We start from the raw sequence: 24,598 nt of genomic DNA, 5'->3' as shown, positions 1-24,598 counted from the left end.
TGAAATAACTGAGACCTGGCTTTCCCCTACTGACACTGCCTCACCTGCTGCCCTGCCCTTTGGGGGGCTACACCTTACTCACACTCCCAGGCCTGGGAACAGGGCAGGGGTGGGGTAGGACTCCTTCTCTCCCCCCGCTATTCATTTAAAGCCCTTCCACCTCCTCCTTCTCTTTCATTTTCCTTATTTGAGGTTCACTCTATTAAGCTCTTCTCCCCTGTTTCACTTCACATTGCGGCCATATCCCGACCTCCTGGGCCGACCTCACAATTCTTTGACAACTTTTATGCCAGGCTTCCTTACTTCCTTCCCTCTGACTCCCCATCCATTGTACTAGGTGACTTTAACATACCTGTTAACAATCCTAATGCCCCTGCTACCTCTAAACTCCTTTCACTAATATCCTCCTTTGGGTTATCTCTGTGCTCTGACTCCCCCACTCACTCTAATGGAAACTCCCTGGATCTTATATTTACAAAATGTTGTTCTACCTCCAACTTCACTAACTCCCCTTTCCCCCTCTCTGATCACAATCTGCTCACATTTCAACTCTCGCTAACTCCCTCTACACCCTCTGCTGCCCCCCAAACATACACATACCGAGACCTGCAATCCCTAAACACGTCACACCTCTCTTCTTCCTTTGACTCTCTTCATTCTAACATCTCTTGTCCTTGTCATCTCTTGTCATCTCTTGTCTCTTGTCCTAATCAGGCCCCTCTGTCTACTACAGCACACTCACCACTGCCCTCAATGAGCTTGCTCCTGCCAAGACTAAACCCATGAGGCCCAAACCACTCCAACACTGCTCATACCAAATCCCTCCAAAAACACGTACACTTGAGCGCCGCTGGTGCAAATCAAGGTCAGAGTTTTCTGCAGCTACAAATCTGCTCTGCTCTCCTACAACACCACCCTCTGCCAAGCTAAACAAACCTACTTCACTGCACTTATTAACTCCCTCTCTAAAAAACCTGCACAACTCTTCTCTACCTTTAACTCTCTGCTGTCCCCTCCTCCACCCCCTCCGTGTGCTTCAGTCACTGTTCAAGCTATTGCCGAACACTTTAAAAATAAAATTGACACCATCCGAAGTGACATTGCACAACTTAATCCCCATAACCATTCCCCTCCCTCCCTACATGCTCCCCAGTGTCTTCTTGGCTCCTTCTCCCCAGTGACTGAAGAGGAAGTGAACTGTTGTCTTCCTCCCACCTTACTACCTGCCCGCTTGATCTCATTCCTACCAATCTTCTACGTAAGTACCACCTCTATGCTGACGATACTCAGATCTATCTTTCCTCTCCTGATCTCAACCCAGAGCTTCTAACTCACATCTCTCCCTGCCTGTCCGCTATCTCCACCTCTATGCTGATGATACTCAGATCTATCTTTCCTCTCCTGATCTCAACCCAGAGCTTCTAACTCGCGTCTCTCCCTGCCTGTCCGCTATCTCCACTTGGATGTCCCAACGTTACCTTAAACTAAACCTCTCTAAAACTGAACTGGTTCTCTTTGCCCCATCCAACGCCCACATTGTTCCCGAGGTATCTATAACGGTTAACAATTCTACCATCACCCCATCTTCCCAGGCCCGGTGCCTTGGGGTTATCCTTGATTCTGCCTTGTCCTTCACTCCTCATATCCAATCACTTATCAAATCATGTCACTTTCACCTAAGAAATATCTCCAAAATCTGATCATTTATCACCCAAGATGCTGCCAAAATTCTTATTCACTCTCTTATAATATCTCGCCTGGACTACTGTAACTCCCTATTAATTGGCCTTCCCCTCCAAAGCCTGTCCCCTCTCCAGTCCATAATGAATACTGCTGCCAGGCTCATACACCTCTCCAACCACTCCTCCTCTGCCGTGCCACTCTGCCAATCCCTGCACTGGCTTCCCCTACCATCCAGGATAAAATTCAAACTAATGACCCTCACATTTAAAGCAGTCCATAACTCTGCCCCACCCTACATCTCTGAACTCATCTCTAGGTACCATCCAACCCGCTTGTTACCCCCCTACTACCCTGCTCCTCAACTCCTCTCTCATTCCCCCCTCACACGCTCGCATTCAAGCCTTTGCAAGGGCTGCCCCCCTTCTCTGGAATTCGCTCCCACAAACTGTCAGACTTTCTCCCAATCTCTCTGCCTTCAAGAGATCTCTAAAAACACATTTATTCAGAGAAGCTTACCCTAATCTAGTTTAGCAACACCCTGTGCCCCACCTCTCATAACTCTGGTCATGCCCATTCCCACACCTTGTGTCTCAACCATTTCTCCTTCTAGATTGTAAGCTCTTTTGGGCAGGGCCCTCTTCACCTCTTGTATCGGTTATTGATTGCTTTATATGTTACTCTGTATGTCCAATGTATGGAACCCACTTATTGTACAGCGCTGCGGAATATTTTGGCGCTTTATAAATAAATGTTAAGGTAATGTAAAAATGTAATGGGATGGCCGGTGGGAGGAGAGGCAGACTGATGGAATGGCTGCTGAAGGGAAACGCTGAAGCTGGTTGCAGAGTAGCTTAGCTGGTTGCTAAGTGACTTGACCTCATGGAGGCGGGATTTTTTAAACGAAAAGCAGGAAGAAGCTGACGGCAGCGCGCACATAGGGGAGAAGAAGCTTGCAGGCCCTGTAAGATGGCAAACACCCTATATACTCCCCAGGAAAGCATTGATTTTGATTTATTAGTGATACATTATACGAAAGCAGCATGCAGCAGAGTATTTCAAGTAAAAACTGTAAGTTGATTGATTGGGGCTAGGATGTCTAAATGGTGTTACTGGTCCTTTAACTCTAGAAGATTACACAGCCTAAGCATACCTCTCCTTAGGTTTGATAAGGTGCCTGGTCCGTGATGTCAGGATTCCCTCTGATCTGGTACGGTGGTCACTCATCTCCTGGCCCTGAGTCTACTTGTGCCCTACTGAATCCAACTTATATACAGGAGAGAGAGGTGGATTCTAGAACTTTCTAGAAGTCTCTCCTGATTGGTTTATTTGAATGATGCTAGCACATACCAGTCAGTTACAGGAAGTCACCCGTCTGTCATTATGGGTATTCCAGTCTTCATGTCTGCGTCCCCACCAAGACTGCCCTTCCTGACTAACTGATTATGCATATCACCAGGGATCCATTCAGCTGGCCCCAGTGGCCTTGACCCTTTGTTAATGTTAATTAGAGTTTAGGTGTGACAGCACCTTTCCCAGACCAGTACCTTTGTTTTCCAAATTAGGAAACTCCTATTGTTTGGACCAGATAACCAGGTGCTAAGCTAATTAGAATGTTTCATCTACTAGAGTAAAAGGTTTTATTATTGATTAATAAAATATAGGAACCCACAATATATATATTTTACAATAATCTTACATTATGATAGGGCAAAATTGCAGTTAAAAGTTAATAAACAGCTTTTAAAAATTGTGAAAAATATTCCACATTTTAATCCAAACAAGAATGTTTTAATGAATTCTGATCTTTTTGAGTCTCATATAGAGAGATATGATTTAAGTGAAGAACAGAAGAATAAAGCATTTAAACTGTGGGTGCCGGCACGTATTTCCCAGAGGTTATCAATCCCTGTGAGTGCTCCCGGCACTGATACAGATGGGAATCTAATACACGGCACAAGAAGGGACAGGCTATTAATGCTTAATTATATAATTAATGGTGAAAATGTGCTTGATATAGAGGTGCTTAATAATCTTCAAACCTCTATAGATGATGACCCCTTTACATTTATGGTTGTATTTGAGCAAGTTTACAGACTGGTTATGGGTATTGGAGAAGATCAAGTTACACAGCAACAAAGCTTTTGTAAACAAATTTAACTATCTGGATCCTGTAGCTAATATTTTTGCTTGCAATCTTGATACTGTTCATAAAGCAGCCTCACATATAGATAAGTACAGGAGACAGCTCATACTGCAGAACTCAGACTCCTCAATCATTCATGTGATAAGGGAAATATGCCAATCAGATTAAGCAAAGATAAGGGCATATATCTGCCATTTTTGTGGCCGGGTGGGGTATTTTTTTTTAAAAAAAGTGTTATAAAAGATGGAAATTATTTAAAAAGCAAATTAAAATTGATAAAGATTCTGAAATGAGCCATGAGCAAGCTCAGGTCTGTACTGTTACACAGGCAAGGGAGCCGGATGCACAGAATGGCCACTCCCAGGGTCCCATGAATAGAACAGTCTGTCGGTATAAAAGACCCAGGACTGAAGAGAAAGGAGTTACTCATTGTTACTGAGAAAAGGAATAATCACATTATAGGGTTAGTGCTAAAGAAATGTTAGTACTGATTGTAATGTATTTCATTAACCTGCAGAAGCAGGAAAGTTTAATGTGTGTTTCATACTGAAGAATTTCTTCAAATGATAACACACTGTTATGGAATCATAAACATCAGAATTGTATCTTGTTTTATTTGTAGCATAAGTGTCTCTATGCATTATGGGTTCTGAATATAAACTATTTACTGTCTGTAGTCTTAATGGCAGGACATTATTATTGAGATTTTGCAGCCCAGATATTATAATAGGTATAAGGGAGACAGGGAATATTTAAGGGAATGACCTCACCCAAACGTTGTGGAGCAGCATTTATTAATCTATTGCTCAAAGGCATCTAAGTTTGCTTGTGATGCTCAAATAAAGGAGGTTTGGGTGTTGATTGTTTCAAATTTCTAAGGCTGGGTGAATGACTAGGTTGAGAATTATTTTTGTAGATTTTTTCCAAAATTCAGAGTAGTTAGAAAGGTATCAGCACTGTTTTCATGTTTAAACAAGGTTCTTAGGAACATTGTACAAAAATCTACCCACCCCCATCCCAGGGTGCCATGGTTTTCTAGTCTGTTTTACTAGAACCAGGAGAATGTTGTGTTTCCACTGACCAATATATCTAAAATAGAGATATCTATAGAAGTTTGTGTAGGACTCTATGTTGACTTTTCATTAATTAATTATGTAATTTAAAGACTTGGGTTCCAAGGGGCACACGGATAATACTAAGGTTGCACCAGGGAGTGATTGGCAGAACTGCTCAGCCATAAGTATTGTATCCATATAATGAGCATACTTCTACTGTATAAAAGATGAGACAGATAAACAAATCTTATTTTCTGAAGATTGCATTGTATTTCCAGGTAAATTGTTTAATAAACGGAGGGAACTTATTACTATTATAGGAAATTTTGGAATATTTGCCAATAAAGGAATTATTTTACTAACCTTTACCAAATAAGTACAGAAATAAGAAAGTAAATGCATTTCTAATCTATAATTGCATTAGTAAAACCCAATTTTTGGTTTTCAATGGGCTAAAGAGTAATGGGAAAGATGGTAAATTTGATATGTGTGTTCTAGAAAGCATTAATATACAGGTATGGGACCCATTATCCAGAAAGTTCTGAATTACGGGAAGCCCATCTCCCAAAGACTCCATTATAATCAAATATTTCTCATTTTTAAAAATGATTTCCTTTTTCTCTGTAATAATAAAACTCAACCTTGTACTTGATCCCAACTTAAGATATAATTACCCCTTATTGGGGGCAGAACAGCCCTATTGGGTTTATTTAATGGTTAAATGATTCCCATTTCTCTGTAATAATAAAACAGTACCTGTACCTGATCCCAACTAAGATACAATTACCCCTTATTGGGGGCAGAACAGCCCTATTGGGTTTATTTTATCATTAAATGATTCCCTTTTCTCTGTAATAATAAAACAGTACCTGTACTTGATCCCAACTAAGATATAATTACCCCTTATTGGGGGCTGAACAGCCCTATTGGGTTTATTTAATGGTTAAATGATTCCCTTTTCTCTGTAATAATAAAACAGTACCTGTACTTGATCCCAACTAAGATATAATTACCCCTTATTGGGGGCAGAACAGCCCTATTGGGTTTATTTAATGGTTAAATGATTCCCTTTTCTCTGTAATAATAAAACAGTACCTGTACTTGATCCCAACTAAGATATAATTACCCCTTATTGGGGCAGAACAGCCCTATTGGGTTTATTTCATGGTTAAATGATTCCCTTTTCTCTGTAGTACTAAAACATAACCTTGTACTTGATCTCAACTAAGATATAATTAGGCCACAAAGTGAGTTTACCTTAACTCAATATCCCCACCTATGGGTGGGCGATATTGGAGAATATGTAGGTTAATGCGATCGTTTGGCCCTGGGGCCGTTGGTCCGACTAAATAGCTTTACCTGCTTGATCGATATCTGGCCAATTTTAGACCAGATATCAGTCGGGTATGCCCCTCATTCCTGCCCCTACATGGGCCGATAAGCTGCCAAATCGGTCTAAGGGACCGATATTGGCAGCTACAATCAGCCCATGTATGGCCAGCTTAAGGAATTTTTTTAAGGATTGTCTGTTAATCCTTTGTCTCATAAGTTCTGTTATATGTTTGTTTGTAGTGACTAACAGGAGCATGATTGCATGGTTCCAATACAGGAAAATCATAATTAACATTGACTAATCTGCTCTCTGTTAACTACACTGTACTCGATCTAAGCAATTTTTATGTGTTTAAAGTTGAAATATATAATAAAATATATATAATAAATATATATAATAACATTTTTTATTGATAACAGACATTTTAAACCAAATTGTGAATACATTGTAAGAGTACTCCATATACATCTTATAGACCTTTGATAATTTGGATTATCATATGACCTAGCCAGTTATGTGATGAAATGTTTGAAACTATCTGTCAGGTACAAGCCACTCCCAGACGCACATGACACGGGGACGGGGTACAAGGGGTTACACTCAGTCACCTTTCACACAGGTTAGACTAACATCAGACACCCCCAAACACACGGACGCCCCAAATAATGATAGATGGTGGCAGCGAATAGTTAACAGGTGATAGAAACCTAATCTGAATATCTCCCTGCTCCCTACTACAGGTATTATTTCCCAATACACAAACTGTATCACACAAGCTTTCTTACTGTAGTTAGGGTTAGTTTCTACTAATTCAACAGCCCTCTAGCAGCCAAAACACTCTCTCCTGCTAGCAGTCAACTAGTTAATTAGCCTTTACAGAGAACTTGCTCCCCTACTCAATACACACACAGCCTAGCAGTTAATATATTCACATGTAAACAAGGTTCGTGAGTTCTTAGAGCCAAAGGACAGAACTTATTACATTTTATATTTAATATTACAAGGGTAAACAGTGTATTTAAGAAGATTTTAGAAAAAGAGACATGTACACAGAAACAGTAAATAAAATAAAAGGGAATAAAACACAGAAAAAACCTATGTACGTTACCGAGTTATATTTTGTGTCCTCCCGAGGCAAGAGTATGGAAATCCTGAGCCCACCTCCCAACAGAGATTGGGACCTCAAAAAATGAGCTAACTAGTACCTGGGTCTGTGCCCTTTTTATCCTACCGCTGGGGCCCCTCCCTCATTACCGTATGCATAAGGAGGGAGTGCCCAGAAACTTGTCACATGACCCCCCCCCGTAGAGAGCTGCGCTTCTCAGGCCAGTTTCTGGTCATATAATATTGGCACTTCCCAGTACCCAAAATTATTATGAAAATAGGGGCTTGTTTTGACCTATATGTGGGGGATCAGAATGATACCAAACATGAGGGGTGTCTCATGTCCCAGTCCCCCTGAAACTATCCCTCCTAACTGGTGGGTATAGGCAGTCCCTGTTTGGTATCATCAGGAAGCATTGGGCCTCCTCATAACCAATATATGATTTATGAAGATGTGAACCTTAAAGCAAAGGAGATATGGACCCCTTTCTATAATCTATATTTTCTCATAGCTGCACCCCCTGCTGTTTTTAGGTCCACAATTGCCTCTCTTTATCAACAGATCAAAGAAGCCAATGGCCCCAGTTTCCTGCCCCATATGGCTGGCTCCGCATTGTCTGGTGTCCCAGATAGGGTTGTCACTTGTTGTGTATTGAATTAATTAAGGGTCTTGTGGACACAAAGCAAAATGTTGCCAGGATTAACAATTAACAATGCCAGGGCAATACTGCTGGCATGACACTATCAAAGATGTATTATAAGATGTATATGTTTAATAACTATGGAAGTTATGATTATGGATCCAATATTTTCCTTGCAAGATTACCAACTGTATATTCATATGTTTAAGTTTTATGTACTATGTTTTTTGAGGTATTAAGTCAAACTCAGTGTTAATTTTTTTTACTTGTAACAAAATATAATGTCCATCAAAGTTTTAAATTACACAAGTTAATTAGTTTAACCTGCATGGTAGTAGTCAAACCATTGAACTGGCTTCCAGTAGAGCTGTGCTTTGTTGCAAAAGGTTAACTAACTTGATATAAACAAGAAATGTTATCTAGATGCTATTTTTGAATCTATGTAAGAAGATGTTATTATAGGAATGGTATCTTTGAACTGCATATTATTATTTATTTTATTATTAACATTTATTTATAAAGCACCAACATATTCCGCAGCACTGGAATATTAAGATATGATGCAGGAATCATGACCAACTTTAATGCAGGCAGGGATTATTAAAGTATGAGGCAACTGCTGGGATGGATAGGATTATGGGATTACAGGATACAGGGTTACCTTTAGTTATTAAAGCCCATGAAATGTTGAGACCAGGGCCGCCATCAGAAATCACGGGGCCCCTCACAAAAAAAATTCTGGGCCCCCCTCCTCCCACACCCCCAATGGCCCCTCCCCCAGTGACCCCCCATCAATACAAAAGACATACAGACATTGGTAGCCAGGGGTTATGTTTTGCATCGGTGATCCTCCCCCAAATTACTCATACCCCAGGGCACCCCCAGCATCCTCTGGCTCCCCCAGGCCCCCCCAAGCATCCTCCTGCTTCCCCCAGGACCCCCCAAGCATCCTTCAGCTTCCCCCAGGGCCCCCCAAGCATCCTTTAGCTTCCCCCAGGGCCCCCCTAAGCATCCTTTAGCTTCCCCCAGGGCCCCCCCAAGTATCCTTCAGCTTCCCCCAGGGACCCCCAAGTATCCTTCAGCTTCCCCCAGGGCCCCCCAAGTATCCTTCAGCTTCCCCCAGGGCCCCCCAAGTATCCTTCAGCTTCCCCCAGGGCCCCCAAGCATCCTTCAGCTTCCCCCAGGGCCCCCCAAGCATCCTTCAGCTTCCCCAGGGCCCCCCAAGCATCCTTTAGCTTCCCCCAGGGCCCCCCAAGCATCCTTTAGCTTCCCCCAGGGCCTCCCCAAGTATCCTTCAGCTTCCCCCAGGGCCCCCCAAGCATCCTTCAGCTTCCCCCAGGGCCCCCCAAGTATCCTTCAGCTTCCCCCAGGGCATCCTTCAGCTTCCCCCAGGGCCCCCAAGCATCCTTCAGCTCCCCCCAGGGCCCCCAACCACCCAGCAGTGTCCTGCTCCCATGATGTCCTCCTCTATGTGCCGCGGCTCCCAGCTGCTTCTGTGCTTTTATAAGGTTGCGCTCTGTGCATGTGACATCAGTACGCATGGGCGCGACCACATAGAGGAGGACACAGCAAAAGATTGGGCCCAGCCCGGCCCCGGCTTGATGAGAGGGGGCCTGGAAACTCTAGCGTGGCCGGGCCCATGTTAAAGCTTAAAACGCCCGGGTCTGGGACGATCGTACCCCTGTGCCCCCCTGATGGAGGCCCTGGTTGAGACATGTGGTTCCATAATATATACTCATACTACTGAGCTATATATGATATAGTTAATACAGGGTATAAAGTGTATGTGCCAGGATTTGGATTGTTTTCTCAATAGTTATATTAACACAAATGAAAATAAAAGACCATAAGACACCAGTGACAAATACATTTCCCAGCAAAGAAAAAAGAACTCATTTTCCTTTTAACAACATGATATTTAAAGGAACAGTAACACCAAAAAATGAAAGAGCTTTAAAATAATAAAAATATAATGCACTGTTGCCCTGCACCGGTACAGCTGGGGTGTTTGCTACAGAAACCCTACTATAGTTTATATAAATACCCCGCTGTGTAGCCCCGGGGGCAGCCATTCCTGCACTGGTACAGCTGGGGTGTTTGCTACAGAAACCCTACTATAGTTTAAATAAATACCCCGCTGTATAGCCCCGGGGGCAGCCATTCCTGCACCGGTACAGCTGGGGTGTTTGCTACAGAAACCCTACTATAGTTTATATAAATACCCCGCTGTGTAGCCCCGGGGGCAGCCGTTCCTGCACTGGTACAGCTGGGGTGTTTGCTACAGAAACCCTACTATAGTTTATATAAATACCCCGCTGTGTAGCCCCGGGGGCAGCTATTCCTGCACTGGTACAGCTGGGGTGTTTGCTATAGAAACCCTACTATAGTTTATATAAATACCCCGCTGTGTAGCCCCGGGGGCAACCGTTCCTGCACCGGTACAGCTGGGGTGTTTGCTACAGAAACCCTACTATAGTTTATATAAATACCCCGCTGTGTAGCCCCGGGGGCAGCCATTCCTGCACCGGTACAGCTGGGGTGTTTGCTACAGAAACCCTACTATAGTTTATATAAATACCCCGCTGTGTAGCCCCGGGGGCAGCTATTCCTGCACTGGTACAGCTGGGGTGTTTGCTACAGAAACCCTACTATAGTTTATATAAATACCCCGCTGTGTAGCCCCGGGGGCAGCCATTCCTGCACTGGTACAGCTGGGGTGTTTGCTACAGAAACCCTACTATAGTTTATATAAATACCCCGCTGTGTAGCCCCGGGGGCAGCCATTCCTGCACTGGTACAGCTGGGGTGTTTGCTACAGAAACCCTACTATAGTTTATATAAATACCCCGCTGTGTAGCCCCGGGGGCAGCCATTCCTGCACTGGTACAGCTGGGGTGTTTGCTACAGAAACCCTACTATAGTTTATATAAATACCCCGCTGTGTAGCCCCGGGGGCAGCCATTCCTGCACTGGTACAGCTGGGGTGTTTGCTACAGTAACACTACTATAATTTATATAATAAGCTGCTGTGTAGCCCCGGGGGCAGCCGTTCAAGCTGGAAAAAAGGAGAAAAGGCACAGGTTACATAGCAGATAACAGATAAGTTCTGTAGAATACAATAGTGTGTTATCTGCTATGTGCCTGTGCCTTTTCTCCTTTGAATGGCTGCCCCCGGGGCTACATAGCAGCTTATTTATATAAATTATAGTAGACTTTCTGAAGTAAACACACAACTTTTACCAGTGCAGGGCAGCAGCACATTATATTTTAGTTACTTTTATACACTTTCATTTTTTAGTGTTATTGTTCCTTTAAGAACAATGTATATGCGGTTACAATATTTGTATAAAAAAGTTTTATCATGGCTAATGGGCCGGCTCTGCAAAACAACAGCAAAGTTGGGGGGTTTAACATTTCATTGTACAAGGAATACATCTCAGACATTGATCAAGATGAGAAAGAACATCTGAATAGCTGCTGAAATATTCCTTTTAGAATTTTATTGGAAATATTATATGTGCCGGTTATAGGTAAAAGTATCACATGGGTATAAATATGATGCGATAGATAACAGATTATACATTTTAAGAATGTTTTCCTTAATATGCAATTATGTTGGGACCAGGGAAATAGTTATTACTTACAACATTTTAAAAGGTTAAAGCAATGTAAGTGGATAATAACAATTATTATGTCTATGACTTAAACAAATGTTTTTAAGTACTGGGAAGAAGGCATCATTTTTACATGTTTTAATTTTACTTTATCATTTTTTCCCTATTTATGCTTTTCATGCTTTTACATGATTTATGATTTCAATATGAAGGATATTAATTATGAAATTTATATTTGTGAGAATAACATGGTAATACAATGATAGAATCTTAGATTGATATAAATGTGCAGTTTAGCAGTAGCTGTAGGCCGCGCTGGACAATCTCAGAAGAGACAACAGAAGGGGAACATCATATTTCAAGAAGAAATGTGAGTTTCAGTAAAATGATTTGCAACACAGACTGTGACTCAGGGGGAAATTAACATTGAAGAATAACATTCATAAGGGTTACCTGAGAAATGATTTGATTATAAACTGTTCACAAAGTGACTGTCTCATCCCTCCTGATTCTGTCTGTGTCGGGTTCAGTCTCAAACAGACTGTTGTTTCTAAGATCCTGCTAAAGACTGTGTTATTACTGCTTATTCAAGTCCCACCTTCCTTTCATTGGGTACGGCCTACGTTATGGCTGTTCTACATCATGGCAGCTGCAAAGATACCAAGAACCCCAGAGGGGCATTGGTGATGCCGGTACTGGTACAACTCCCTGATTCTATACAGGTGCTTAGTGGCTGATCTACTATAAGAGCCAAGGCCTAAATCTGTTGGGCCCAGGGTCGGACTGGGCCACCGGGACACCAGGAAAAATCCCAGTGGGCCCCAGCGGCCCAGTCCGACCTTTGCCGGTGCTCCCCCTACTGACTGTTCCTCCCCGACGTGTTCAATTTATATGCGCTCGGGGAGGACGTCAGGTGGGGGCCCTGCAGGGGGGTTAGGGGGGCCCTGGGGGGGTTAGGGATGCGGCTGGGGCAGGGTCGGACTGGGGCAGGGTCAGACTGGGGGGTGCCCTGGGCACTGGGGGGTGCAGGCCCCCCCTGGGGCAGGAGCCCCGGTGGGCCCTGCACCCCCCAGTCCGACCCTGATTGGGCCCTACAGGACAAAGGGTTGCAGGATGCCGGGATTTACCCAAGCTACAGGGAGCCCATCTGGAGTCATTCACAGGAAAGATGTTTGATGAATATGGAGTAACAGAATGTAACAAGGAATGCCAGAGACCGTAACTTGGTATAACTGACTCCCATAATTGAGTACCATACTTTTATTTGCCACTTTTGATGTTTGCTGACACTTTTGTAGTAATAAGTGAGGCGACTACACATACATAACTTCACACACGCGTAAGACCTCAGGCTGAGTTTTTTAGATGTGCAAATAAAGGTTGATCAATTTTAATACTAACTGTTGTGGCTTTTTATGCTGACCTGGAGTGCACTGCCAACGTGGAAAGTTTTGTGATGAGATTTGTCCCCTGGCTACGGACTTGGGCAGGAGCACCCGGGTCAACAGGACTGTTTGGCAAGCATAATGCTTTCTTATTTGGAAGCGAGTTATCCCTGACCGTGAGTTTTTTCACCAGAGTGCAGGGGCTGGGGCAGGTTGCACCTGGGCCAGAGGATTTGAGCGGTGAGCAGTTTGTATGGGGGAACCTGTATTGCTTTTTCCAGATAGGCGCCTGTAGTTTTAAACTAATTTCTATGTTTAAACTAGCCCTTAAACTGTGTGCTGTGGATATATATATTTTGTTCGTGTGACTATGCATACATATCTGCAAGTGTATGAGAGTAATATCATTTAATTGTATGAATGTACATAGTACACAAGATATCTGTATAGATTTAATCAGTGAGTCAGTGATGTTAATTAAGTTGCTTACATTTCTCAAGTTGGGAATGCTTTGCAGTGCCTTTGTGGTGGTTACCTTGGGATTTATTATAGGTGGGTGATCAACACCAAGATATCACAGGAAGCCAACTGGAGGGTCTTTTGCATTTCAGTGGTTTTGATAAGAAAACTAAGGAAACAAAATGTAAAGGACTAATCATACAGGGATTGGTATCCTGCTGTTTAAAAATGGCAGAAATGATTTAACAAAAGGAGACTGATATCACAGAACAGGCAGATAGGTATGGGACTTTGCTGAGAGAGTCAAATGAAAAGATCTCTGAGTTAAGGTTACCTGCCATAACCACTAGGGGGCAGTGCTTGAGAGGCCAATCTGTGTAACCCCTTAACTGGTGTAAATGATGAATTGTCAGTGAAAATACAGAATGTAGAAAAGGAGCTGGAGGAACATAAACATGCAATAAATATTGCTTTTGATAAAGTTGGGAATATATCTGATCAATCTTGTCCAAACAATATTTCCAAATTTAACACAGAAACACAAACAACTGTATCCTTGGAATAAATTAGATCCAGCGTGTAGTTTCCCAGCAGCTCCTGTTGTCACTACAACTGTATTAAACACTGACAATACTGGGGAGGTGCAGCTCAAAGCAATTACAGCCTCAGGAGATGGGGGCTATAGTTAGAGAGATTGGGCAGGTACCAAGGTAGGATACCAACACTTTCCTGAAGTGCTTCTGTGAGTTACAAAGGGGCAGAGAGACATATAACTTGAATACTGAGGCTGTAGATAGAGGGTTACAGAGAGTTGTTGGAAATGGCTTATGGGTAAGGATTGGGCAGAATTGTGGGCAGCAGCGCAGGGCAAGGGATGGGTTAAAGGAAATACTTAGAACTCTGTATGGAATCTCCTCAAATGTGTCTTTGTCTGGTAAACTAAAGCAGATGGAACAGGAATGTCCGTATGAAGTATCCCACAGAATAGCCACAGTAATGGGGCAAATGCTAAATGATAATCCAGGATTGGAACATGGTGGTTTAATTCATAGGGTCATGTTGTTGGAAGCTTTAGAGGAGGCTGTCAGGGAAGGAATATTATCTGTCACTCCTGGTCCTACTGATTCAAAAGACATATTGCTGCGGGCAGATCATTTGTGGGAGAAAAGGAATAGAGAGGAAGGTTCTGTAGCTGATACAGCTGGAGTTTCTAGAGTAGAGGGACAGCAGGGAAAGGAGTGTGTTGGTTCTAAAGGGCCTCAGTGAGGGGAATATCCTACAATTCAGCCAGAGAGGGAAATATCAATCTAGATGGCAGAATAGACAAAACAATCAAACTAACAGTAAATCTAGAACTTGGATACCCTTCTCCCAACTAAAAGTGAACATGAATATGATAAGATCAGGGCTGAGAGGGATCTTTTAAAACATCAAGTTTGTGTACTGGAGGCAGAACTTTCCAAATGAAGCCCCTCTTACACATTCTGGGGTTACAGACCGGGGGGGGGAACTTTAATAGAATTCTAAACCCATACACTTAAATGTTCAAATGCACTTTCCTTTAATTTATCTAGAGACAATGTATTTTTATGTAGAATATATGAACTAATATTTTTCTCTAAGTTATATCTTTCAGGAAAAGATCTTCAAGCAGAAGGATAAATGTATCTGAATTTTTTGGTCACGTTTAACTTAGTTTTTTTTCATCTCACACTTAAAGGAACAGTAACACCAAAAAATGAAAGTGTATAAAAGTAACTAAAATATAATGTGCTGCTGCCCTGCACTGGTAAAAGTTGTGTGTTTACTTCAGAAAGTCTACTATAATTTATATATAAATAAGCTGCTGTGTAGCCATGGGGGCAGCCATTCAAAGGAGAAAAGGCACAGGCACATAGCAGATAACAGATAAAACACTATTGTATTCTACAGAACTTATCTGTTATCTGTTATGTAACCTGTGCCTTTTCTCTTTTTTCACAGCTTGAATGGCTGCCCCCGGGGCTACATAGCAGCTTATTATATAAATTATAGTAGTGTTACTGTAGCAAACACACCAATTTTACCAGTGCAGGGCAACAGTGCATTATATTTTTATTACTTTAAAGCTCTTTCATTTTTTGGTATTACTGTTCCTTTAAGCAGGGAATGAACTTGAGCTTTTCAGACTTTTTTAATGACTATAGAACATTGATGGATGAGCCCTAAAGGTTCCAATGGGGGGGAAGGGATTTGCATGACACAGAGGGAGAGGTGTTGGATGCTGAGACCACTGGATACAGTAGTGCAATGGGCTGGATACTGTTTGATGTCAAAATATATTCCTCAGGCTTCTTCTATAGATAATGTTCTCCCACAAATATAATAGGTCAATGGGATTTTTAAAGAAAAAACTGAATGAACTGTTTTGATGTTTAGTGTCTAAATCAGTGCAAGAGTATTAACACTAGATTTGCATAAATTCCCTGGACCTCACACCTACTAGCATCCCTGCTGAGTTTTTTAACATGCCGTTAGCTCCATTGTTCTATTGCTTTTGTTCTGCAAACACACCCATTACCTGTGAGGCCTGGCACATTTGCATTTGTTATCTTAAACCAAGGCAGGCCGAACCTTTGTGTGTGACATGGAAACCTTCACAAATGCCTGCTGTATTTATACAAAAGACGCACATTCACAATATGTGGAGACACAAGTCTGTTTTATTTTACAGTGTTTCAAACTTTACAGCGTTTGCAGACCCAGTGTCCATCGTCCCTGCATTTGGCACAGGTGAATTTCTGGCATGTTGTACAGATAAACCTGCTGTGATTCCTGTTGCAGCTCTCTTGCACCTGGCACTGTGTTGTCTGTACAGTCCCTGGCACAGCAGCTTCAGCAGCCTGCCTCCGTGCCAATATTTCCTTGTGCTGCATGAATCGGCAACGGAGTTCCTTAGCTAGAAGACTCAGAAACAATCTTCTTTTGCCTGTCCACCCTGTACATGCCTTGTACAAAATGTAGGCATTCACCGCCGCCAGGTCCAGCATATTGTAATAAACTGCTACTGGCCACCTGCGTGTTGCTGCTCTTACGGAATACATCCGTGCCATTTGGTCCAACACATCTACACCACACTGTAAGAGCAGAGAGAGAGAGTAATGAGTACATGTGCTTTTTTTCTATAGGCCTGTATAGTACACATCAGAAAACATTGTCGCACTGGTATAAAATTATACACACATTCACATACCTTCATGTGATTATAGTCTGTTATCGTGTTGGGTTTCCTCTTTCTGTTGTCACCGATCGTCACGTCTTGGTGCATGGAATTTAGAACACACACAGTCAGGTTTTTTTTAGGTGCATAAATTGTCAAGGAGACACTGCCACTTCTAAGCACTGAAGTGGAGAATACCTCTCGCTGTGCAGTGTCTTTTGCAAGTTGTGGAAGTTCACGCCGGACTTTATTCACCGTGCCCAGTAGCGTTGTTTTGTGCTGCAGCAGTCTGTGCGACAGTGAAGTAAAGAAATTGTCCGTTGTGACATTTCTCCCCTCATCCAAAAATGGCTCCATCAGATTCATGACCACGTTCTCTGCCAGCCTCTCTCCCTTCTGACGACTGGGGTCCTTTCCCAAGTAAGGAGATGCATTGCAGACATATTTGGTCTCCAAATCCCTGGCCATCCAGAACTTGATCCCAAATTTGTCTGGCTTGGTTGCGACATACTGTGTGAATGGACAACGAACCTTGGTAGGGAACAGCTGTTCATCTATGGTCATGTGTTCTCCTGGAGTGAAACTCTCAGCACAGTTCTTGTTGAAGCGTGTCCGGATGTCGGAGATTGCAGCAAATTTGTCTGTTTTCACCCGTTCTGCCCGTGTGTCCTTGTCATCAAATCGAAGGTGTTGCATAATTGAAATGAATCTATCTCGGGGCATTGTCTCTTTGATTACTGGCACCAGAAAGTTTTCTGACCAGCAATCCACAATGGCACCAACGGGACACATGATTGCTTTTACAAACAGAATTGAAATGAATGCCATCAGTTCATGAATTGCCAAATTCTAGTCCGGCTCTGTTCTGCGGGCTTGATGGACTGTACACTCCCTGATGGTCTGCATCATTCCCATGTCTAACAGGCAAAGGAAGCTTTGGAGCACTCTTGTAATTTTACGCTGTTGGAAGATAAACAAATACAGAATGGTAAATTTACATGAACCTCACTCTAAATGGGTTTATATAAATACCATATGTACTATGGCAATGACAAACCTTATCAGACTTTGCTACTGCACTGGGCACTCCAATGTCCTCCTCCACCCACACAGTGCCGTCTTTTGCTGTCTGGCTCAGACAGGGCTTCCCAGTACCATGGTGCATCTTCCATGGAGGCATGTTGGGTTCTTCTTCCGTCTCTTTTTCAGATTCTTCTGAGGAGGTATCAGTGGCCTGCTGGACAAATGAAATCTCTCCTCCATCAGAGTCTGCTTCATCCATTTCCTGAAGCCAGACCAAAGCCTGTTGCATGGAGAGGTTCTTCCTGCGTGGCAGTGATACTGAGGCCATCCTGATGTGCGTTCTTAGTAATGCACAGAAGAAATGATTCTCCCACCTGGGTTGGTCTGCTTTTATGCACAGCACTGTGCTGTAGTCATGCAATCTCAGAGGGAGTGCTATTGGATTTGGCTTTTACAATCTCGCCATCCAAGGGGGTTAAATGATGAGTTTAACATGGCTTGTTTCTTATAAATATTTCATTTATGTTTTTATAGATAAATGTCTCCTGGGTGCACATCAGGGATAGATATTCTTTTCCTTCGTTTTGGGGTAAGATATATTCTTCCTTCGATCTGTACCTTCATGGATTTGGTTACATATGTTTTTATTGATACTTAGCTGATTATGGATACTTTGTATTTTAGTTTCCTATGGGCTCTCTACGGTGATACACTGTTGCTATTCAACTACAACACTGGATTTAGAACAGAGGGAAATAAGAAAGTGTGATCACATCGGGCTTGTATAATTAAATTGTTTTTAATGTATATCATGCACTTTATGAGATTAATTCACTGACGTTGAATTTACACTGTATATGATGCACTGCACTTTAGTTATATAATTTTATTCTTTTTTTAAAAAAGAAACAACTAGGTTGGCTGGATATTATTATTGTCAATTAAGTATTTATTCAATTACCAATTAACTTGGGGTTGTGGCTATTGCATCTGTATAAATTTCACTTGCCTTCACTGATTTGTATGCTTGATAAAGGGGTCACATTGCCCCGAAACGTTGCACCTCCGCAATAAACTTTTAAAAGGGTATTACCCTGGTTTGTAGTCCTGAGTGCCATATGCTTTTTTCTTGCTGTAGTATATTTGGAGGGTGCCGATCCCTCTAGCAGTGTGCACCGGACAAAATAATTTTTGAGAGAGAGGGTGTGCGGATAAGGTCTCTGTGGTCTAGTAACAGTATTCGGTGTGACCTACCCAGCACCCCATCGATAGATCCTCCCTATCATGTCGTTTGCGGACATCGCGGCTACTACGGATCGGAAGGCAGAAACCTTTGTGTTTACGGAGATGGAAAGGAAGCGTATTCTACATGCGGCACAGGATTTGCCAGTAGCTTCTGCACCTACAGATATTGAAATTCTCCGTAAACTGGAACAGCTTAAACGTCGGAACATAGCATGGGCCCTACACGCTTCTGCCCTGGCTGAGTATGCAAAAGCCCAGAGAATACCACGCGGGCTTAGGATCATGCTACAACCTGCATTATTTAAGGATGATCAGGAATTTGTATCGAAATGGCGGGGTATTTTGAATCGCTGCAGTCTGGACTTAATCACCTTAACAATGCAGCAATTACAACATAAAAGCAAAGATTTGAAACAGCAGATACATGTTACAGAGGAGGAGTACAAAGCGCTAACCGGCGCTAGTATTGCTAATACACTGCCTGAGCTTGAGCATCGGCTCGAAAAATTACAGCAGGAAATCCTCCGGTTAAAACTACGTAAGTTTAAAAGGGACACCTACGACTACGAGAGGGACGAGGTCTACACCTGGAAGGAGGCTAGACGACACTTCCGGAGACATCGCTCCTCGTCGGCTGCGCGTTCTGAAGGATCTGCACGGCATTCGTCTGAACTTGAACATGACTCACCGGCGTCTTCACAAGGTTCTGCGGTGTCTTTTTTAGGAGTGGCGAAGCGCGGAGAAAGCGTAAGACACGGAGGGGACACGGAAAAAAGACTGCCAACTCCAGCACCAGCAGTGGGTCGTCGGGGAACACGCCGGTTCCGCAGGTAACATCGATAATAAATTTATCTACACACGAACTTACCAATGATGAACTGTCTATACTCGAAAAAGGACTGAATTTTGTTCCTACATGTCTCTCTGAACCATTTACTTTCTCTATAGACATGTATAAGTTTATTCGTTCACTTAAATTGAAAGCACATTTTGCTACTAAGGATAATATGACTAAGACTGATACTTTTCTTGTTTCCTTAAAAAATAAGTTGGGTAAAAAAAGTTCGTTTGTTCCCCCTGGTACCTTTACAGCCATTGATACATTTGAGGCGGTAGTTATGTTAGAGATAAATAAATTGATGTCTAATAAGGATTCTTATATGTTCAGGAAAGGTTCCAATATTTCCCGTGCAGAAAGACAGGCTATTAAATCATTGCAGCATAATACATCTATTATTATTATGAGAGCAGACAAAGGCGGGGGTACCGTCGTTCTTAACAAGAATGATTATGAAAGTGAGGCCTTACGACAGTTGGAAAATCAGACACACTATCGTAAACTAGATGGTGACCCAACCGCTAAGTTTAAAAATGAGTTGAATATCTTTCTCAATGCTGCTGTTATGGAGGGAGTTATTACTGAAGAACTTTATCAATTAATTTTTTTGCAATATCCTAAAGTACCTAATATCTACTTTTTGCCTAAAGTTCATAAAAGCCTGGTTAATCCACCAGGTAGACCAATCGTTTCTAACGTTGGTGCATTATGGCAACCACCGGCCATATTGATTGATATGCATTTACAGGAACTGTTACCTAATTTAGAACCTTCTCTAAAAGATACGACTGATTTTTTGAATAGACTTAATAAGGTTATTATACCTGAAGGGGAGTTCATACTTTGTTCATTGGATGTTAAGGATCTCTTCACCTCCATCCCACATGTGGAGGGGATTGAATGTGTACGACAGTATTTAACTAAAGCCAATCAACAAATGTACAAGGTGAACTTTCTATGCGATTTATTGGAGATGGTACTGACACGTAATTACTTTGGGTTTAATGATGAATATTTCATACAACTACAAGGCTGTGCCATGGGTGCTAACATGGCACCTGCCTATGCTAATATCTTTATGGATAATTTTGAAAAAATTCATATTTTCTCTAATACACGGTACCAGCCATTCATACATAGTTATATGCGCTATGTGGATGATACGTTTTTTCTTTGGACAGGCACTGTAGATTTATTGAATGACTTTTTAATTTATCTTAATAATGTCCATACTACGATAAAATTTACCCTAGAAGTTGGGTTGACTGAGATACACTTTTTGGACGTATTGGTTAAAGTGACTGATTCTAATTTTGTCACTTCAATATATAGGAAACCTACGGATAAAAATAATCTGTTAAGACCTAATAGTTTCCATCCACAAGGGCTGTTTAGGGGGCTCCCTAAAAGTCAATTTATGCGTATTAAACGTATTGCATCTACTAATGAAGTGTATGAAGATGAATCCCAAAAGATGGTACAAAAATTTGTTGAAAAAGGGTACTGTCAGTTAGATCTAATGGAGGTTAAAAGAGAGGTTGGATTGATTCCACGAAACGAGACTTTAAAAATGAAAGGTAAAGCAGTAGATAAAGTTAAGCGCATTCCATTTATCACATCATATGACATTAATGCTAAGGCTCGACGAAATATCATACTTAAACATTGGGGGATCCTGGCCACTGACCCAAAGTTTGGACATCTGTTTAAGTTACCACCAATTTTTTCATATAGGAGAGGGAGAAATATAGGGGAGTTGATAAAACATCGGCCAGGATGTAGCTCTACCTCAACTATAACAAAAGGTACTTTCCCCTGTAGGAATTGTAGCCATTGTAATGGTATTATAGCTGGGTCTGCTGTCACACATCCACAATATGGCACTAGACACGAAGTAGGTGGCTTTTATACCTGTGATAGTAAAGATGTTATATATTGTGTTAAATGCCCATGTGGATTGGCCTATGTAGGTCAGACGTCAAGACCCGTTAAAATGAGACTTAACGAACATAAATCTACTATAAGGAATTATAAACCTCCAACTCAGTCCCCCCAGAGAACGATACAAACTGTTAGAAAGAAGGAGATTGAAAAGAAAAGGGAAACTTTGTTGGCTAAACATTTTTTTACACATGGCCACCAGGTGGCACAGGTTAGGTGGCAGATCTTAGAAAAAATACAGGTACGACAGGGCCAGGATAAAAAGAAGTTACTATCTCAGAGGGAGTGCTATTGGATTTGGCTTTTACAATCTCGCCATCCAAGGGGGTTAAATGATGAGTTTAACATGGCTTGTTTCTTATAAATATTTCATTTATGTTTTTATAGATAAATGTCTCCTGGGTGCACATCAGGGATAGATATTCTTTTCCTTCGTTTTGGGGTAAGATATATTCTTCCTTCGATCTGTACCTTCATGGATTTGGTTACATATGTTTTTATTGATACTTAGCTGATTATGGATACTTTGTATTTTAGTTTCCTATGGGCTCTCTACGGTGATACACTGTTGCTATTCAACTACAACACTGGATTTAGAACAGAGGGAAATAAGAAAGTGTGATCACATCGGGCTTGTATAATTAAATTGTTTTTAATGTATATCATGCACTTTATGAGATTAATTCACTGACGTTGAATTTACACTGTATATGATGCACTGCACTTTAGTTATATAATTTTATTCTTTTTTTAAAAAAGAAACAACTAGGTTGGCTGGATATTATTATTGTCAATTAAGTATTTATTCAATTACCAATTAACTTGGGGTTGTGGCTATTGCATCTGTATAAATTTTACTTGCCTTCACTGATTTGTATGCTTGATAAAGGGGTCACATTGCCCCGAAACGTTGCACCTCCGCAATAAACTTTTAAAAGGGTATTACCCTGGTTTGTAGTCCTGAGTGCCATATGCTTTTTTCTTGCTGTAGTCATGCAATGCCACTCCCTTACATACACTGTTACAATGGACAGCATCACACCTTTTGGCCACCTCTACAGCATTCATTTGTTGTGAAAAGCCAGCCTAATTGCATTACAGTATCTGCCATACTGCAATCAATGCCATGGCAATGGAATGCTGCCAAAGTGCCAATTGCCCTGTCAATACATTGCGTGCCTGTCCATAAAGATATATCCACAGTGTTGTACATATATTTATCTGTTTACACACACACACACACACACACACACAGACACACATATATATATATATATATATATATATATATATATATATATATATATATATAAAAACGGAATAAACCGGCACTCACAGGCTATTTAACACCAAAGGCTTCAAACGGTTAGTTGAAAAGTGAGGTTCTTTATTAGTCCGATGTTTCAGTTCCTACAGCACTGCTGTCCCTGAAGAAAGTTCCTGTAGGAACTGAAACGTTGGACTAATAAAGAACCTCACTTTTCAACTAACCGTTTGAAGCCTTTGGTGTTAAATAGCCTGTGAGTGCCGGTTTATTCCGTTTTTCTACACATCCCTACACTACCCTGGCACCCAGGTATCGCTTTTGATTTTCGGAGTGCAGCTTATGAACTGTTTGTACCTATATATATATATATATACAGGTATATATATATATATAAGGCATGGAGTGATGACACACTCAGGATTTTCACACAAAGTCAAGGAGATAATGTAGAAAAAATATTTAGAGGTTTATTTCCACCAACGTTTCAGTCCCACACAGGGACTTTCGTCAGGGTTACCACACCAATTGTGAGACAGACAGAAATAAGCCCCAAAACGGCGCCACAAACATAATTAACATAGGCACAAAACAGAAAACTAAGATATTATATAGCACAAACGGGGCACTTGAGGTTCAATGTGCCAGTGAATAAAGGGGGACTTAACATGGGCACTAGGATGCAGAGACCCCAAATCGTGGCTCATACCTGTATTCAGAACTCCAATCAAAAGGCGCCCAATGGGGTATCTAAGGCTGTGCTGCACATACCCAGCCACACATACCCAGCTTAACAAGCAGAAATAATAGGCTCAATGGAGTCCCCAAAGCTTGTGTCTCCTGGCAGCGTTAGCAACTCCGCCATTGCTAGACGACCGTGCAGAGGTGAATGGGCGCATGTGCGCCAGTGCTTAAGCAATACCAATCATTGCCAGAACAGATTTCCCAATACTGTGCTATTCCTGCCAAAAAGGACACAAGTCGGTCCCCACCACTGATGCCAGCAAGAGTAAGTGCATGCCAGAGTCCATCTAGGTTCCCACAGTAGGGGTATTGCTAGCACACCTTACTCACATAACGGTCCCCAAATGGAATCATGTCACCAGCCGGCCTATGGAGATTTCTGTAGACACGGTCATACATGGGGTGGGGGGATGTACATTCTGTCACCCCCATTATCTTAGTCTGCAGGGTACTGTGCAGGGCCAGGAATCCCATGCGGGATTATGCTGCAGCAGGTAAGTTTGTGCTGGGACTCCTGCTACTTAGTGGAGAGCTGGTCCTACCCGGTATTTGCCACAAGGGGTCATGCGCATCCCTAGATTGTCATCCTACAGCCCAATAAGAGGAACGCAACAATGTAACCATGGATGTTACACATAGTAACCAGAAATAGACTACAATTAGGGGAACATGGAGAAATGAAACATTTTTTTGTCATACAGGCCAGAAATAAAGTGCTTTAACGCTGAAACACTGTGTTATTACTTGAAGCTCGTCCAAGGGTCAGAATGAAGCAAAGGGGAAAAAAACAAAAAGTAAAAAAATTGTAGTCTATTTCTGGTTACTATGTGTAACCTCCATGGTTACATTGTTGCGTTCCTCTTATTGGGCTGTAGGATGACAATCTAGGGATGCATATGACCCCTTGTGGCAAATACCGGGTAGGAC

At 42.0% G+C, this 24,598-nt stretch overlaps 4 protein-coding genes across 5 annotated transcripts in view; all 4 read right to left on the bottom strand.

Moving 5' to 3' along the window:
* Window positions 1-4,892, bottom strand: part of LOC116406487 (gastrula zinc finger protein XlCGF8.2DB-like) — a 36,267-nt gene extending 31,375 nt beyond the window's left edge. The window contains exon 1 of the mRNA XM_031904385.1: window positions 2,834-4,892. The gene's annotated coding sequence lies outside the window, so the exon portion shown is untranslated. The remainder of the gene's footprint in view (window positions 1-2,833) is intronic.
* Window positions 1-24,598, bottom strand: part of LOC101733825 (gastrula zinc finger protein XlCGF8.2DB-like) — a 320,033-nt gene that overhangs the window by 50,880 nt on the left and 244,555 nt on the right. Inside the window, exon 1 of one of the 2 annotated variants that reach the window (XM_031904373.1) lies at window positions 7,323-7,340. The exons of the other annotated variant lie outside the window; for it this stretch is intronic. The gene's annotated coding sequence lies outside the window, so the exon portion shown is untranslated. Of the gene's footprint in view, window positions 1-7,322; window positions 7,341-24,598 lie in introns of those variants that run through there. 2 annotated transcript variants of the gene reach the window in all.
* Window positions 1-24,598, bottom strand: part of znf44 (zinc finger protein 44) — a 54,756-nt gene that overhangs the window by 20,294 nt on the left and 9,864 nt on the right. The gene's annotated exons all lie outside the window — the stretch shown is intronic.
* On the bottom strand, window positions 16,109-17,561 carry LOC116411650 (piggyBac transposable element-derived protein 3-like). Its single transcript, XM_031904384.1, has 2 exons — window positions 16,650-17,561; window positions 16,109-16,533 (listed from the first exon to the last, which is right to left on the bottom strand). The coding sequence occupies exons 1-2, from the start codon at window positions 17,442-17,444 to the stop codon at window positions 16,135-16,137; spliced, it is 1,194 nt and encodes a 397-aa protein (XP_031760244.1). The 5' UTR covers window positions 17,445-17,561; the 3' UTR covers window positions 16,109-16,134.

This window comes from Xenopus tropicalis, chromosome 6, assembly GCF_000004195.4.
Source record: "Xenopus tropicalis strain Nigerian chromosome 6, UCB_Xtro_10.0, whole genome shotgun sequence".
Classification (NCBI taxonomy): Eukaryota; Metazoa; Chordata; class Amphibia; order Anura; family Pipidae; genus Xenopus; species Xenopus tropicalis.
This window is presented reverse-complemented; position numbering and strand designations above follow the sequence as displayed.